The 16,844-nt window shown below is 43.7% G+C and overlaps 1 protein-coding gene across 2 annotated transcripts; it reads right to left on the bottom strand.

The window, feature by feature from the left end:
* Positions 1-323: 323 nt before the first annotated feature.
* Positions 324-16,758, bottom strand: LOC117540586 (SLIT and NTRK-like protein 3). 2 transcript variants are annotated; one of them, XM_034207355.1, is made up of 7 exons: positions 16,476-16,758; positions 13,504-13,799; positions 13,057-13,308; positions 12,716-12,831; positions 11,559-12,467; positions 10,078-10,297; positions 324-2,833 (listed from the first exon to the last, which is right to left on the bottom strand). In XM_034207355.1, the coding sequence occupies exons 2-7, from the start codon at positions 13,717-13,719 to the stop codon at positions 1,724-1,726; spliced, it is 2,823 nt and encodes a 940-aa protein (XP_034063246.1). In that variant the 5' UTR covers positions 13,720-13,799; positions 16,476-16,758; the 3' UTR covers positions 324-1,723. The 2 variants fall into 2 exon arrangements, with proteins under 2 accessions (XP_034063246.1, XP_034063247.1); XM_034207356.1 differs by having other exon boundaries at positions 16,606-16,730.
* Between the last annotated feature and the right edge of the window lie 86 nt (positions 16,759-16,844).

A 16,844-nucleotide genomic window follows, 5' to 3' on the forward strand; every position in this document is an offset into this window, starting at 1 on the left:
CAATTCACGACCTTGGCCTCGAGGCCACCAGCACCACATGTCCTTAATTTACAAATAGATTGTATTGATTCTATAGCATTAATGTGGTATATTTCACACTATTAACTTATATCTCCGCCTTTTAGTGTGAGAGAAGCCCTGTAGGCTCAGCTGTCATCTGATCTCTCAACACGCTGCGTGGACAAGCTCATAGGCTTAGCATACCTCAGGCTGTTTTTTTCATGCACTTAAAAGCATGGAGACAGAGAGAGTGAGTGTGCATTTATGGGGGTCATGGCATGTGTGTGTGTGTCAATTTGTCACACAGAGCTACCATCGCAAGGTTTATTTTTTACGTAGCACCCTTTATTGTATTTCGTGGGTCGGCGGTAAGAAGGCTGAACCAGATGCAGAATCATCCTATACATTAATATAACATGATCCCTTACAGGAGAGCTTCAACACGCAAAAACTAAGAATAAATATATTCACAACTGCCTCTACTATTGGTAGGAGATGAAAGCATAAAAAGGTACCTCCGTAAAAGATAATAATCGATAGTTGATAGGAGTGTCTGTCTTTTTTTTGACAAAAAAAATGCCTTTGCGTCCTGCAGGTTTTTTTGTCCATTGTTTTTTTTTGCCATTCAATTTTCCTCTGAGAAATAATTAAAAATCAATACAGTAGCGTCTATGCCGTTGGTCCGATGAAAGAAAACGGGGAGCAGAGGTCCATGTGGCCTCATTAAGTCTGGCTGATTAAGAAATCCAAAATGCATCCATTGCCACAAAGTCCTTCTGTTTGTCGGCTTTCCATTGTCTTGCATTAAAAAAAATAATCTCTGTATCCTTTCATCCAAAAAAACAGAACCTTTTCAAAATTTCACACAGCAACCAACTATTCCTGGATATGTCCCTCGTCTAGCCCTGTAGAAAATCAGCTGGATAAGCAAATTAAGTTAACTGGATGAGATGAAAATGAACTGCATACAAACAACTCCAATAATTAACTGGGTATATTATTATTTTTGGCTCATCCAGGGAATGCAATTATTCGGCGGCTTTGATTGGTTTCAGTCTCAGTCGTCCATCAGCATCCCATCCGTTGGTAGTCAAACCTCTTTGTTTAGATAAATAGATCTGTATTCATAGAAAAATAAGCATTGACCACACTGCTGGCTGTTCTTTGCTAAGGCACTTGGCTGTTTTTAGTCGTTTCTCTCACTCTCGCTTTGTCTCTGTCGCTTCTCCATCTTACTGTGCTCCACACCTTCTGGCTGTCACAGTTTATGACTCTGTGTTTGATGTTGCAAAGAGCCGATATCATGAACGCTGACGCCCACCAGCACACTGCCTCCTGCTCATTGTGGCGAGTAGAAAAAAAACAGAGCCTCGGTACATTACGATTGTGAGGCGTAACAGAGAGAAAAAATTCTGTAGTAGCTGCAGCTGAAGTTTGGCCTCCAGGCAGAGATCTGGGATCAGCTAATCCTTTGCCAAATACCAACCTATACGCCAGTAGTGGGGGGGGGGGGGGGATACAAAAACTGACCTCAGCTTGTTATCCAGGAATAAACGTGTGTAGTGTAGTCCCGCTCTCCCACAGGCTCCTCTCAAAGCCACAGCAGCCTCTGTACAGGAGTCATTGTTACTGATGATTCATCGCCAGAGGGGGAGATGATGAAGAGACAAGAGAAGAGGGGTAGCAGGAAGAAGAGGAGGAGCAGGAGGAGGAGGGGGGAGTTTTAAAACTGGTAGGACCTGTCCAGCACCTCCATGTAGTCGGGTGTGATCCTCAGTCTGGCTCTCTGATCTCCCGCTCCTTGCTCGCTCTGACTGCTCCCGCCTGCCGTGGAGCTACCGGTGGAGACCACCAGCGTCTGGTCGGGTCTGGCTTCCTGTTTGGAGTCTTGGGGGTGAGGGTAGCGGGGCGGGGGCCTCGCGTACCTGTCTGGCAGGTCTCTGAACTCGGGAGCAGGGAGTCTGAAGAGGCAGTCCACCAGTTCCACCTTAGGGGTGGGGCCTTGGCTGTCGATCACCGTGGGGCAGAGCATGCCGTTCCCGTGGAGACCGGGCAGGGGTCCCATCGCTCCTGTGACGGTGTTGATGGGGGACGAGGACGCCTCTAGAGTCCACTCCTTCTCTGCTGCCGGGCAGTATCTTCCTTCGCTGTCTTTGGAAGCTGCAAACTGTGGCCGCTGCTTCACCTCCTGCTCCTCCTTGTAGATGGGGTTGCTACACATGTGGGGGGCTGCGGCCGGGCCGGGACCCTTTGACCCCGTCTCCGGGGGAAGGATGGTGTCGTAGACGTGGTTGTTTTCGGCCGCGGGCAGGGGCGGCGTCTCCGGGAGGCCGTGGTGATGGTGGTGGTGGTGGTGGTGCGTCTGCTCGGTGAAGATGCCACACTCCATCTGGATGCCCGCCAAGTCTACCTCTCCCTGGCGGCGGAACGGCAGCTTGTCCCTCCTCCTCAGGGCGTAGGCGATTAGTGCCGCCGCTGCGAAGAATGCCGACACAAACAACACCAGCAGGCTGAGCACTAACACCGAAAGAGGGATTGAATCCTTCCCCGGGGGGATCAGGGGGCCCAGCCCGGAGTCGGGGTAGCCCTCCGACACGCCGCTGGCTGCCCCCGTGGAGGTGGCTGTCTGCTCCTCCAGCCCCTCGTCCTCCGGGGGCTCCAGCTCGGGACACAGCAGCTCCATGGAGAGGGAGCGGAGGTCCACTCCTTTGGTCTTCTCCGGGGAATGGCAGACCACCTCTCCCACCACCACCACCGCGCTGAGACCCTCCAGCCAACGCTTCAGCGGCGCTGCCTCACAGGTGCACTCCCACGGGTTCTGCTGCAGGTCCACCTGGAGAAACACACAGCAACATAGCGCTTTGTCATTGTGTAATGCTCCACTAATTAACGCTCTGCCGTGCAATGCAAATTCATGAATCACTTTATGAATGTAAACAAAAAAAGAGATAATATATCTGAGATGCTTGTGATATATCATGATATAGAGCACAGATATAAGTAACTTTGTAACCGTCTTGTGTTGAAGAATAATCCAGCAGCTGGCCCTCTAATAGGACGACAACAAGAACAATGATGTGTTCTGCTACCTTCGCTTTTCACCAGCTAGAGTATATTGAAAATGAGTTTTTCTGCATTTGCATAATAGAGTACATCTCCACAACGGCCAGCATTTTTTAATTCTTTTTTGAATAATGCAGGTGTGGTAAAGTACTGATTAATGTAAATAATGTCATTATAGGGTCATCAAAATATTGAAGTGCTTACATTTCCTGAATGCCTGCGCACAGGCACAGTGTACTCTCAATAATGAACAACCGAGTAGTGACCAATTCAACTTGTACCACCACAAGTGCTCTCTTTAAAACTTGTTCACACATAGAGCGGGTTATAGGAATATTTCAGTTTAAAATAAAGGCCACTCAGAGTTTACATAAGTGGTTATTGACAAAACTGGCAGGCAGGTTTTGTGTGACGAGTATCACGGCACTTTGTTTTTAACAATAGACGAGATGTAATGATGCAACTCTCCCCTGTGCTATAATCCAATAGGTACAGGCGTAAATCCATTTTCTCATTGCAAGCTATTGATTGCGTGTCCTAAAAACAAACTCAAATATTCACTTTGCCACATTTTGAAAAGGGTAAAGTAGATTATGCACAAAGGGAATCACTCACATTTCGTTGCATTGTTTGAAGAACTAATCTGTTCCATATCTTTATCAACGACATTGGCAATGAAAGCTGATATTCTCTCTCTGTCACATTTCCAAGAAGCTTGCACAAATGTTGTTATGCTAATTTGGTTAGGCCAACTCCCAGGCTTGCAGAAATAGATGGATGCCTTTTGAGATGATTCAGCATTGCTGTTGTGGGAGCAACTGTATGACTACTTCCCCATGCATCAGGCTGAACAACAGGATGCTCCTCCACTTTATTAGAGTAAGCCCACTGTGGGCTTTTGTGTGGCTTTGATAATGGCATAATGGCAACCGGAGAGTGAGTAGAAACAATACTCTGCCGCAGTTTTAACTCTTGAACACTCACTATATAATAAAAAGTCCATTGAAAGTGCAGTTTTCCGTGTTTCAGAATCATTGTGGCGCTGTAAATCAGCTTGAATGAACACAACCAAACAAGGTGACATTTTGAATAAACAAGGTACGACCGAAATGTCAGCTTGTTTTTTGTTTTATAACTTTCATAACGACAATCCTCCATCTGGTTGAAATTCTTGAAGCATTTTATTCCAAGTATTGTTTGCTTTCACATAGATCCCAGGGGCTCTATACCCCTTCTCTTTTGCAAGCATCTGTCCAACATGTCTAACACCGTTTACAATTGATACGCCTGGTCACCTAGTGTGCGATTTGCTGTCAACTTATCAATCAAAGCTCTGTTTTTAACGCAAATTATAGACCCTCAATTGGCCCGACAGGTGCCGGTGGAAGGGGGAAATTTGAGTGCATGAAATCATGTTTTATGGTAAAAACTAAGCTTTTTAGTGAAGTCACAAACAGTATGTTAATGGCACTGTATCATTATCACAGTAAACATGGCATTCTTGTGGTTAAAGCAGCCACATGAGTCTTGTTTAAAATGTTTTCGAGTTAAACATTTACTCTTGTGATGCTTCTTGTTATCATATTCAGAAAGAAATTCATGAGAAACACAAAAAAACCCTCTTCTGTCAGAAAATATATTCATGCTGATTTAAATAATGCCATCAATTTTGGATGAAAACTGCCATGCTTCAGCCGCAGAGGAGTACATTTAGCTCTTGTGGGTTCTTATCATTATGACGAGATCAAAGATCACGCAATAATTGTCCAAAATTGACTTGAAAGCCATAAAAAGAAAATCACATCATGAGAGAAATTCAGGATGTTCTCAGCGAGCCATCTGTCATAATTGATCACTTTGCCCAAATAGCAATATCCTGTCAGTCATCAGAATTGCTCCAGTTAGTTCACAGAAATATAGTCAATATGAGCAGGTTTTGGAAGTTCTGGTGCAGGGATTTTGCTGAAGTCTCTGGTGAGAAGACGGGCCTGAGCTTCAGCTTGCCAAGCCTTCTCCATACTGATGAATGTGTTTCATTGTCTTCTGAATAATACACAGAGCCAAAATGAAAAGAGTGCATTAGAAAAAAATCTGCAGTATACGCTAAAATCAATTTTTCCAAACCTGTCTTCATGGGATACGTTATACATACGAAGCTAGAGAAATGCGTCAAAGCAATTAACTCACGGACACTTGCTATGTTGGATTTCACCTGTCTCTGATGTTGAGTGCATTCAAGGACAGTTTTTTTGTCTATTTTTGAAGTGTTCCAATTTACTTTCATAGTGTACTCACGCTCCCTTTGCCTGCCTCGTCGACTTCTACCTCAGATAGTGATTTCTCACAACAAGCCCTTGGGAGGGGGCATGCTCTTGTTCTATCCAGCGGTTTGTGTTTCATGTAGGTAGAGAGAGAGAGCGGTAGTAATAGCAAAGAGCAAAGAGCAAGAGTTTCTGGTCCATTGAGGTTATTGTCAGTAGAGAAATTGGCATCTCTGCCTCTGTGTGATTGCCGAACATCAGTGCAACATGGCGAGTCTGGAAAGATACCCTTGATCTTTTATTCTGAGGGAAAACAAACATTGACTTTTAATGCTGCTGTATCATATATCTGGACTCTGTGTTTGAAGTGTGCCGAAAGATGCTATGGGAAGTATGTAGACATGACTTGACAAGTGTGTATACCGTGTTATCTGCAGAAACATACACAACTAATCCACTAAGAGAGGCCGGGAACATTTCAAAGCAATCCATTCTTCACAACTGCTATTATGTCGGTATAGGGCTGACCAATACGTCAATATTACAGTGTGTTCCCTCTGTATGTATGTTTTAAATACTTTTTAACATTGTTGTGGTAACCTGTTTTAACACATCCTAACATACATCGACTAAAATCAGTCACAGCACTGCATGTGACAACTTTAAATGGTTTTGTCATTGTAAAAATACAATTAGAAACATTTTTCTCAGTTAAAATGCGTTTAACTTCTAATTCAACATATTGATGCAGAAATCAAACTGCAATACTAAGTGCAATATTAATCATGTCTATATTATGCAACCCTAAAGATCATTTAAAAATAATTAATTGAGGTTATTGCTATACTAGTGAGAAAAGCCTGCCTTATTTTGCAGGAAAAATCATCTCATAGTGAAACATATTGCTGTAAACTGGCTCTATTGGCATTTACTCAATAATACCATCTTCCCTACTGAAATAGAAATACATTAGTATGCCTGCCAGATGACTGGTGAAATTCCTGCTAAAAGCCTGGTATTTCAGGGGGCTTTTATTGAGGTAATGTATTTAGGTCTAAACACCTGTGGTGGCCGGTTTTTGCTGTGCTGTTCAAGTCAAATACTGGCTGACATTATGAAAAAATGTATGAGTTGTTTTCACTGCATAAACATATCCACTGGTTTAGACTGTGTAAACAAACCGACTGAAAATAATGGCCAGATGTGAAGAGTTGCACTGACAGGTAATCTCTTAATAGAATTATTAGATATGATCTGCTGTGGATGTTCACGGTGTTAATTAACTCCATTACCTGGCTATCAGCTGAGTTTCAGACTTGAATCAATGTTAATATCATTAAGCACATGCCCTTCTCAACGTCATTTGAATGTCCTGGCTACTGGATTGCAACTTGAACAGCATTGCTAATGCTGAATAATAGCTTCAATAGCAACACTCCTCTGCTAGTCTGATAACAGAAAGTAGAGTTTTAACTTTCATATAGTAAAATGTATTAAAACTAGAATTATAAACCAGTTTTGTCAAAGACTATAGTGTGTTATTTTTTTATTGCCTACTCCTTAATATTTGAGAGTTTAGTTGGCTGTTAGTAAAAAACGGGAGCATATCTATGTCCCCAAGATTAACATCCTCTTAATATTACACATTAATATTAACATCCTCTTATTATTACACATTAATGTCACATTTCAAGGGTCTTAGGTTCCCAGCCATGTTCCTTGAAGTTACATTTAAAATCACCAACATACAGCTTTTTTTCATACTGATGTTACACTCCTTGAAACCTTTGGACGAAGCCATTTTCCCAATGGCTACCACACTGGAAAGGTCTATCTCCCTTCACGCGTTTGCAATTCAAACTGCGAAGAAAGCCCATACCAATTTCATACAGTGTTATTTTATATCACGAATATAGGACCATGGAAACAGGGATGACCCCCTGAACTAGACGATTTAACAACAGTTTATAAGGGTAATGGCTCAGCAGCCTTCCGCGTGAAACTGACTTATAACATTTTTATTGTTTCTGTAGCTTTTACTGTCTTTCAATAAGCTTTTAAACAGGAAATTACGTACTATGCAGCTCCACTGCTGAAAGCCAATGACTGGGTGAGTGACATTGAATGTATGTGATTGAATTTAGTACCGTCTGTTTAGCGCAAAGATTAGGGAGCGGTGCATATAACCCCACATAGGCTCCGATAACAAGCAACATGATTTCTTTTTTTTCTTAACTTTAAACTAATTAGATATAATGTAAAGCAGGGTCTGAAATTAACATAGAAATTGCTTCAAAACACATTAATATTTCTTATTATAAAAGGCATATATTATAGGAATTACACCATGGTGCCAGGTGACCTGAATATGTTTCCAGCCTACGTTTACCCTGTGTTTGGCAGGTGTTCATTTCATTCCCTGATGTAAACAGCGATTTTGTTACCTATGAAAACAGCCGGGTAGCTGTTTCACTGTTTCCAGTGTTTATGCCACAGTAATAAGCTGCTGGCTGCAGTCTCATATTGAACAGACAGATATGAGAGTGGTATCATCATTCTCATCTAACTCTTGTTGAAGAAAGGAAGAAAATGGAACAATGTATTTTATTATATAAAGCTTAAATATGCTAAAAACTGTGTTAAAACTCTGAATGCCATAGTCATGTATCGTATAGTTTAATGTTTTAGCAATATAAACGGGATGTATAACAGAAATCCTGACATGGGTGCTCATAAAGACCCGTGTTGCAAAGTTTGCACTTCCTCTTTCGAGGAGAACATCTGTTATGTATGTCCTCGCTGGAAGTGAACAGTTAACCACAGCACACAGTGTGTGGGTCACACCGGTACAAACCGTAACCTTTTAACTCTCTGCAAGAGAGCAAATAACTGTTTGTTTCCAACATGTCAAACCATTGCCCTTAAAGATTAGTTCGTATTAAGTCAGATAAAAACAAAAAACTGATAATCGGGTAATTACGAGTTGTGCAGTCCTGTCAATCTGGCCCTCTGGTGAATCTGTGTTGTTTGTTGTCTTTCTGCAGTCTGCATTGTTTCTCTATCTGACATTATTCGAGGTGATATGTTGCTGTAGGCAAGATTTTTTCATTACATATGGCAATAATGAGAGTGAGCTGCACTACATAACATGTGCATTTACTGAGAAAGCCTTGTTTATATGAAGTGAACATGTTTCTAGCATAGACTCATATTGTGATTCACCTTCATTTTGTAACATTCCCATTATTATTGTTTTTAAAGGTAACACTATTTAGCTCTTGTGTTGCAATTAATTAACACATTTAATTTTCTCTAAAACTGATACAGCAACAGAAAAACAGCAACATTATTAGTGGGTGTAGCTGATAATCCCGCTCTTGATGGTGGCTTTGACTCTAAGCTATATGTGCTACTGCTTTATGAGATTTTTTTTACCGCCCCTGTAAACTTCACCCTGCTCCCATCTGTGTTACCCTTTGATTTCACAGTGCAAACTCTGGCTCCAAAAACACACGTCGGGGCCCAGAAATCCCACTTTCCGAGCCTCCAAAAGGCCAGCAGTAAGTCAACAGGTGATATCATTGTCACATTATTTTTCTGCGCTAATGTGGCTTTGTCAGAGGAATAACAACCTTGGTAAATGAATGAATTCAATTACCGTGCTGCAGATTTTGAGCTCAATGGTGATACAGCTGGGCTTTATGAATATGGCCCAGTGCACTTCCATTTGGTGAATGCTTTAATGCTCTTGGTCTTCAGAGGCGTATAGCGGCACAAAAACACAATACACTTCTACACGGTTCCTCCAGCTGTATAAACCACCGTCGTCCTTCCCCTGAGCAAACATTTAGAAACAGCCTCTGAACTGCCAGCCTTACCCACACTAGCTGGGATTGGGAATTGTGAAAAGTAAAATTCACAATGACATTCAGGCTAATCCACACCCACCTTAGCTAATTCTACTCCGGCTGCCTAAGAAAAGCCTGGTACAGTAAATTTGCTGAAGTGAGAGGAGGCAGGATGAAAAATGTAATACCTCGGTCCTTATCGGCGCATTGTGTAGGCTACAGCTACAGTCCTATAATTCTGCAGTTAAGTGTGCGAAGTACGGTCTAACACAAACCGTGAATTTACCACAAACTAGTATGAAAAATGTTATTTACAAAAAGGTGCCTTAATTACAACCATGCTCAAAAACTTGAGGGGTTCAGCTTTCTCCAGGTTAGTTACTGATTTATTAAGACCACTTATGCAAATCGACTCAATTGCAATTTTCCAATTAGAATACCTGAGGCGCAACCAGAGTCCCACATGCCACAGCAGCGCTCTCAAAACAACAGACGATGCATGATGGCGGAGGAAACTGCAGCTGTGCCAGAGGCCAGGAGATCAGGGGGCTGACAGAAGTTTCAGAAGATTGATTCAGCTTCTTCTGTTTAGTTCATCAAGCTGTGATAATATTATGTGTCTCGGAAATCTATTAGTTCTTTTAATCTCATCGGCTGACATTCAAAATAAACATACCCTTCTATAATTAGGCCTATTTCAATCATCTCCATGTTTCACCCTGCCACTGTCAGTCACTAATGAATGCCTGTTATTTGGCGTAAATCTGCTAAAAGCTTCATGCCAGGTATGCGAGTCATTTACACACCAGCAGGTTAGCAGATCAGGATCATTTCTGATTGAAGCATCCTCCTGCAGCGAAACCCCCTCAATCGCTCAGCGAATAAAGTTGAATGTTTGTACCGACCTGTCGCAGTCCGGTGAGGTGTTCCAGCACGCCCTCCATAGGAAGCAGCAGAAGGTGGTTGTTTCTCAGATTGAGTCGAGCCAGATTAACTCCAGAAAACACACCGAACGGGAGGCTCTGCAGCAGGTTGGCGTTTAGGAACAACAGCTGCAGGGACGGCATGGAGTTGAAAGTCCCAGGATCTATCTCATGGATCTCGTTGTACTCGAAATAAAGGTAACTTAAAGAGAGAAAAAGACAGTCACTCAAGATTAACTGTGGAACGAGGAGGAAAAGTGGTGGAGATGTCATGTTAAATAAAACTATATCAGTAGTTCATGATATCTGACATTAAAGATAAATCAATACAATATCACACATTCTTTGTGTTGTATAACAAAGTAATTAATTGAAGCACAGTATGAATGTTCTCATGTTTAAATCGGTTTGTTTTAATGTATAATTTACCTCTCCTGCATCTCAGCATGATAATAGCATAATTGAATATTTATGTAAAGAAGTCACAACAGAAATGTAATTTAGTGTGCACTTTTCACTGCTGATTACCTGATCAGTGTCAAAATGATATTGTATAATTTTCCACTGATGACTTCTCACACTAGTCTTGGCAGGCCTAATCATTATGTCCAATTGAAGGCCCTTTTCAATTTTCTCGAGGTTTCAAAAATAGAAACTCAGTGGCAATTAAGAGAGGAATTAAATATGACGGTAGACTTTTCCTTGCATGCTAGTGATCAAATATACTTCGATTGCTGTAATAAGTAATATGTTTAAATTATTGATAGAGTCCCTAACAAAGGCTAAGGAGAGATTAAAGGAAGACTTTTTGAACATCCCGAGGGAATCTTTATTATTGATAAAAAGTCAAATGAATATGTCTGAACCTCATCTTGAAATAGAGAGACAGTGGAGCTGAAAGGCTAAATGATGTTTTTAATACGATCGGATTATTCAACTCACCTTCTTTTTCTTAAGGATGAAAGTTGACCTGCTGTCAGAATCAAACACTCACCGCTCACCGAATAAATAGACTTACTGACAGATGATATTTGCTGTATACATTAATTGAAGAGGATTTAACTTTGTAAGCCTAATCTGACAATGATACATATGCATCACTGTAAGCAAATTCCTGGCACCATCCAGACGTCTCACCCCCTTATTAACACAAAACATTCATTTTCCCGTTGTCACTCATACACCTCGAGTGAAGCATGCCATCAGTCAGCGTGACAAACTCCTAGAAGAGAACGGACACCTCTTCATTTCAATCAAATCCCAGCACAATGGTAATCAAAATGTTCTGCTCCGTGCGATGCCTGTATCGCAGTGAAATTAATTTCTTCAGATTTAAAACAAATATCTAAATACCTGAGCTGACATGTGGTTAAGGTTTATGAATTACTTTGAAGTGCGATGAAGGGGAACGTGCTTGAAATGCTATGAGTGATGTAAAAAGACAAAGAACAAAGAAATCCTACCTCAGATCCTGCAGCCCCAGGAACATGTGGGGGCTGAGCCTCTCCAGGTTGTTCCCGTTCAGGTAGAGGCTCCGCAGGCTGGTGAGGCTGGAGAAGGCCCCCTCCTGGAGGTACGAGATGCGGTTGTTCCCCAGGTGAAGCAGGTCGAGGCTGGAGAAATTCCAGAAGTCCGTGCTATAGATCCTCTGGATTAGGTTTCCACTCAGGTACAGCTTGCGGCCGTTGAGGGGCCGAGGTGTGAGCTGGGAAATGTTAACGAAGCCGCTCTCCTTGCAGTTGACGGTTAGACCCAGGTCGGAGATGTGCAGGTTGCAAGTGCAGCCCAGGGGACAAATAATGGGGATGGGGGGTCGTGTCTGGTAGCCAGCCACGGGGGGATTCTGGTTGGGCATCAGACTGCGAGGTGTGGGGGATGTCCTGGAGGGTCGAGGCCTTTTAGTGGGCCTCGGTTGCCTCTCTTTCCTCTCCGCTGAGGAAGAGGAGGACGAAGTGGAGGAGGTGTGCGTGTTCTGGCGGCCGTGGACCATGGAGGATGGTTTTGTGGGCCGGACCCGCCCCGGATGGGAGTTGGGTTTAGAGTTTGGGGGCTGTGATCCTGCTGACGGTCCACCCACTTCGGCTTGTATCTCTTTATCCGGGAGGTCAGCGCACAACTCCTTGCGGGGAATTTCCCTCAGGTCCTTGCCGTGAAGGTGAAAGGGATATTCGCAGGTAACGTCCCCGACGACAGCCGTGTAGGGGATCTGACCCAGCCACTGCTGGAGCTGCACCGCCTCACAGCCACAGTTCCAGGGATTCTCCTCCAGCTGCAGCTCCATCAGGGAGCGCCCGACGTACTCCAGGGTCCCAGCATATGCCAGGCTCTTCAGACGGTTTCCCCGCAGGTCCAGATGAGTCAGAGACACAGATCTAAAACAGAAGGAGGAGGGGGATAGTAAGCTAGGTTAGATGAAAGGACAATGTGATAGTAATTGAAAATAATGGTTTCACACTTTCCACTGCTAAGAACTCTTTCTATCTGATGATTAATCCGCCTTTTATGATACGAAATAGTTTGCCACAGAAACATGAATTCGACAAAAAGTACGGATATTTCCGCGTCCGATCCGTCCCTGCATAATGTAATAACTTTGCAGAGAAATAATAAGGAATCTAACCTGAACAGATGAGCAGGCAATATGGGGATCAGGTTGTCGTTGAGGATGAGAACCCGGAGCTTGTAGAGGAACCTCAGAGCACCGCTGTCGATTCGTTTGATCACGTTGTAGTCGGCCTGCAGGTATAAGGAGAAAATGTGATGATCATATAATTGCTGCAATTGGAAAAATAGGCTGAATGCAGCAGGAAAAGCTGAGGCACTCTGCTTTTGAAACTGCACAGATATCTTAAGAACCTGCTAGCGAATAACTCTCATATATTATATTCTTATCTTGGGGCAAATTTGTCAATTATCCCGTCACTCATGTTTCCTCAACATGGTTTATCTACTCCAGCCTACCTGGAGGTATTCCAAGGCCTCCAAGCCAGCGAAGGTGTCGTTTCTGAAGACCTCCAACTTGTTCTCGTGGAGGTACAGGCGTCTGAGTTTGGCCAACCCGTTGAAAGCTCCCACTTTGATGTCTTGGAGTGCATTGTTGCCAAGGTTTATCGACACTGCGTTGCCAAGGTGCTGAAACCCGTTGCTATAGAGACGCCTCAGAGAGTTCCTCTGGATGTTGAGTTTAAAAGGGCGGACCCACGACTGTGACACCTGAATGATTAATTTGAGGTCTGATTAGTTATCTTATTAATTACATGAATCCAACAGTTAGAAACAGCCATAAGCCACATTAGAGACAGGATATTAGACTTGGAGATATGGTATGATAATGAGATAAATGTCGGCGCAATAAAGTGCAGAGCAGTGCAGTTCCACGTGACGGACAAGAACGAACAGTCGTCATACCTGGCTGACATTAGTGAAGCTCCGCCCATCGCAGTGCACGTGCAGCACACCTTCTTTGACCTCGCACGTGCACGGCTCGAAGCACGGCTCGTCCACTTCCTCCTCCGAGTTGTCCACCAGAGGAGTGTGTGTGGAGGTGGGGGTAGGGGTGGGGGTGTGTGATGCCCGGGACATACACACACACCCTAGGGCCACTGTCAAAGCGACCCACTGCATCCTCCTGCTTCTCCCTCTCAGCTCAGCGGCCTGGGGCTAAAGCCCGGCATCGGCCCCTCACCGCACTGCGTGGAGCGACACTTCACACACACACACACACACACACACACACACACACACACACACACACACACACACACACACACACACACACACACACACACACACACACACACACACACAAGATTAAAAGAGGGTAAAAAGTCAGGGAGGCAACAGCAAAAGTCAGTTCAGGATGAATCAGATTGATGATACATCAGAAGCATACTAAAGCAGTCAGAAATAAAAGTTAAATGACACAGACCCGAGCACCACGGGGGAAGAATTACATTACATCGGAATAATGATGTATAGACCAACTGGAGGCCACAGTATGCAGTGATATGAGCAGATCCATGGTAAACATATGTAAGATGCATTAAGCATAAGAAAACAAAGCTTTGGATCCACAGGGCTCATGAATGCATGGAACATTGATATAAAAACAACACGCCAACAATCCCTCAGCTTCTTCAACACTGCTTTTTACAAATTCAAATACTGACATTGAACATCTCAAAACAAAGGTAAACATGTGGGCTAAGTCACCTGTGAATCACATGAGTGGCTTTTTGGACAAGTGAAGGGGGGGTTGGTTGTAATGAATATATTCATCTGTACTCTCAAATGCCCGGTGAAGCTGAAATGTCACGCATGTGTTAATGTATGCAATATGAATATGGGCAGATGCAAATCAGATTCATAATACTTCTGTCTAATGAACTGCTCCATTTAATAAGATGAATGGCAATCAGAGAACAGAAGGATGAGGCACAAAAAACCCCATACTATCAATCAGCAGAATATGTTAGGTTATCAACAGCCATCGAGTCCTGTCATAATCATTATTGTGGTAATGACAGTGGAGTGAAAGCGTCGCTGCGAATCCAAACTATTCAAAATGTTCAAAAGGGCTGATGTGAAGGTAGCGAGATGACGGGCAGGAACATGAACTGATGCTGATAGTGATGGTGGGGATGCCACTGCTGTAACAACAACATGAGTACAGAGTTGCAGTGCTCCGTGGAAACAAACAACAACAACAACAAAACTGAGATATGAGTCTTGCATGGGGATATTTCCTCTCAAGTCTTAATGGGATCTAAATTGGATAAAGCATCTCGATCTGCTGTTGAACACTGTCATGAGAAATGCAATAATGATCATCATGGTATAGCTGTAATCATACAGCAATAATCTAGCATCAGCGAGTTAGACAAGGAGGCAGCAGTGAAAACACCACCGCCCGGGAGAGGAAGAGCAATCACAGAGATGATTATGACAACAAAAAAAGATGAAGGGGAGAGGTGAAAATTAGGAACAAGGTGAAGGAATGGAGCAAATGAGAGACAGACAGATAAAGGAAGAGTAATGGGCAGAGTAGGTGCAAAGGAAGCGGGAAACGGGTGAGGTGGGAGAGAGGAGTGGGATTGCATAAGCAGTAAGAAGTCAGTCAAGACTGCCACTCAGGATGAGAGCTCACAGTGAAACAGCTGAAATCTGATATTGATTACATCAAAGCCCTCCTCTCGCCCTGCACACAATGTACGCCTATAGCTCACAGAGAAAACAGCGCCGGAGCCAAGTTACATGTGTGTGTGTGTGTGTGCGTGGTGAAAACAATGTGAGAAAAGGTCAAACCATATCTTAAAAGTGTGCTTTCAAAGCCTGCCAAGTACAGAAACAGGTAGCTAGACACGTGAGGATGAGTGTGAGCTTTCATAACAAAAACCAGAGCAGTGCTGCAATACTTGTTGGAGTATACAACAATTAAAGCACAAGGAGAGGCATACAAAAAGCATGTTTTCTTCTTAACACGACAACAATACACCCAAGTGTTTTAGAGCATTTAAGCTTCAAACACAAAGAACACAGGACAATCCAGGCCAACGTGCTCAATAGTGTTTGACAAATTGGAAAACGATACAGAAAACAACAGTCACAGTCCCAGTAGGTCTTCGTGTTTGTCAAAGGAAATGCATTGTTTATTACTGGGCCCGAAGCCCCCCGTATGGAGGAGATCAATAGTGAGTCCAGACAGACCACTGGGATCCCTCCTGTTAAATTCTGCTTTGGTGGAAGGCTGTCTCTCCTTAATAAAAAGAAACACAGTCAACACTCAAGGTTCTTTCTTCAATCAGCCGAGTGGACTAGTCAGCAGTCGGCATAGCTCTGCATCATTAGGGCAACAAGAAAGGAGAGGACTTATGTGTTGAGTGGTGACAGCACAGCAGAATGTAAAACTCGGTCCGTCCATCTGTCTGTCTGTCATGTCCATCTGAAAACAGGCCGGACACAGGTGTGGCTTCTCTCCCAGTGTTTCTTCAGACTTTTCCCCCCTCTCTCTTCTCCTAGACCTGCACACTGACGCAAGCGAACCAGAGAGATGACGGTCACCGCTTATTCAACGCCATATTATTCATGTCACATAATTCCAGTGTCTACCTCTCCGTCCTCTCTGGCCGTCAGAACACACAGAGCCTCAACCAAGCTCCACGCTTTTTTACATGGGCCCCTGCTCCCAGCACAGACCCGCACAGGCATAGCAGCAGCATCACACATCAAATGCACGGGGCTATCAGCCTGGATAGCCCACAGCCCTCCAAGAAAATCAATTAGCCCCTAACATTGCAGCACACAAATTGTAATAGTTAGTAGAATTAAAGCATGACCAATTAAACAGCCTAGTCATTAACAGAAGCTATTAAGACATTTACCAGGCTATGTATGAAAATCCTTGGCAGAGTAACGCAATCCAATTGCATTCCCCATTGTCTGTCTCTCCCCGGCAGCCTCTCTGATCCACACAGCGACGCTTAGCAGAGCAGGGATGCGGGTAATACTCACTCAGTCCGCCGCCAAAGAATTAGGGAACGACCGAGAAAACACTTTAGAGGCTGACTGTCGACATGTCGTTCACATTCAGCCGCACTCTTCTCCCTCTCTCTCCTCTCCTGTAGCGGCTCAGGCGGATGGGGAGGGAGGGGGGGGGGGGGGGGGGTTAGAGCACGGGGAGGGAGGGGGGGACGTGATAAGACTGCAATGAGGTGGAGGATAAAAACCGGGAGAGAGAGGGAAAGAGTGAA

This window comes from Gymnodraco acuticeps, unplaced genomic scaffold (assembly GCF_902827175.1).
Source record: "Gymnodraco acuticeps unplaced genomic scaffold, fGymAcu1.1, whole genome shotgun sequence".
In the NCBI taxonomy this organism is placed as follows: Eukaryota; Metazoa; Chordata; class Actinopteri; order Perciformes; family Bathydraconidae; genus Gymnodraco; species Gymnodraco acuticeps.

Coding starts and splice junctions, on each gene's coding strand:
- LOC117540586 (XM_034207355.1), bottom strand. CDS start 13,719: ATGCAGTGGGTCGCTTTGACAGTGGCCCTAGGGTGTGTGTGTATGTCC. Junction 12,832..13,056: donor AGGCCTTGGAATACCTCCAG/GTAGGCTGGAGT, acceptor TTATACCTGCAG/GCCGACTACAACGTGATCAA. Junction 10,298..11,558: donor CTGGGGCTGCAGGATCTGAG/GTAGGATTTCTT, acceptor TCTCTCTTTAAG/TTACCTTTATTTCGAGTACA.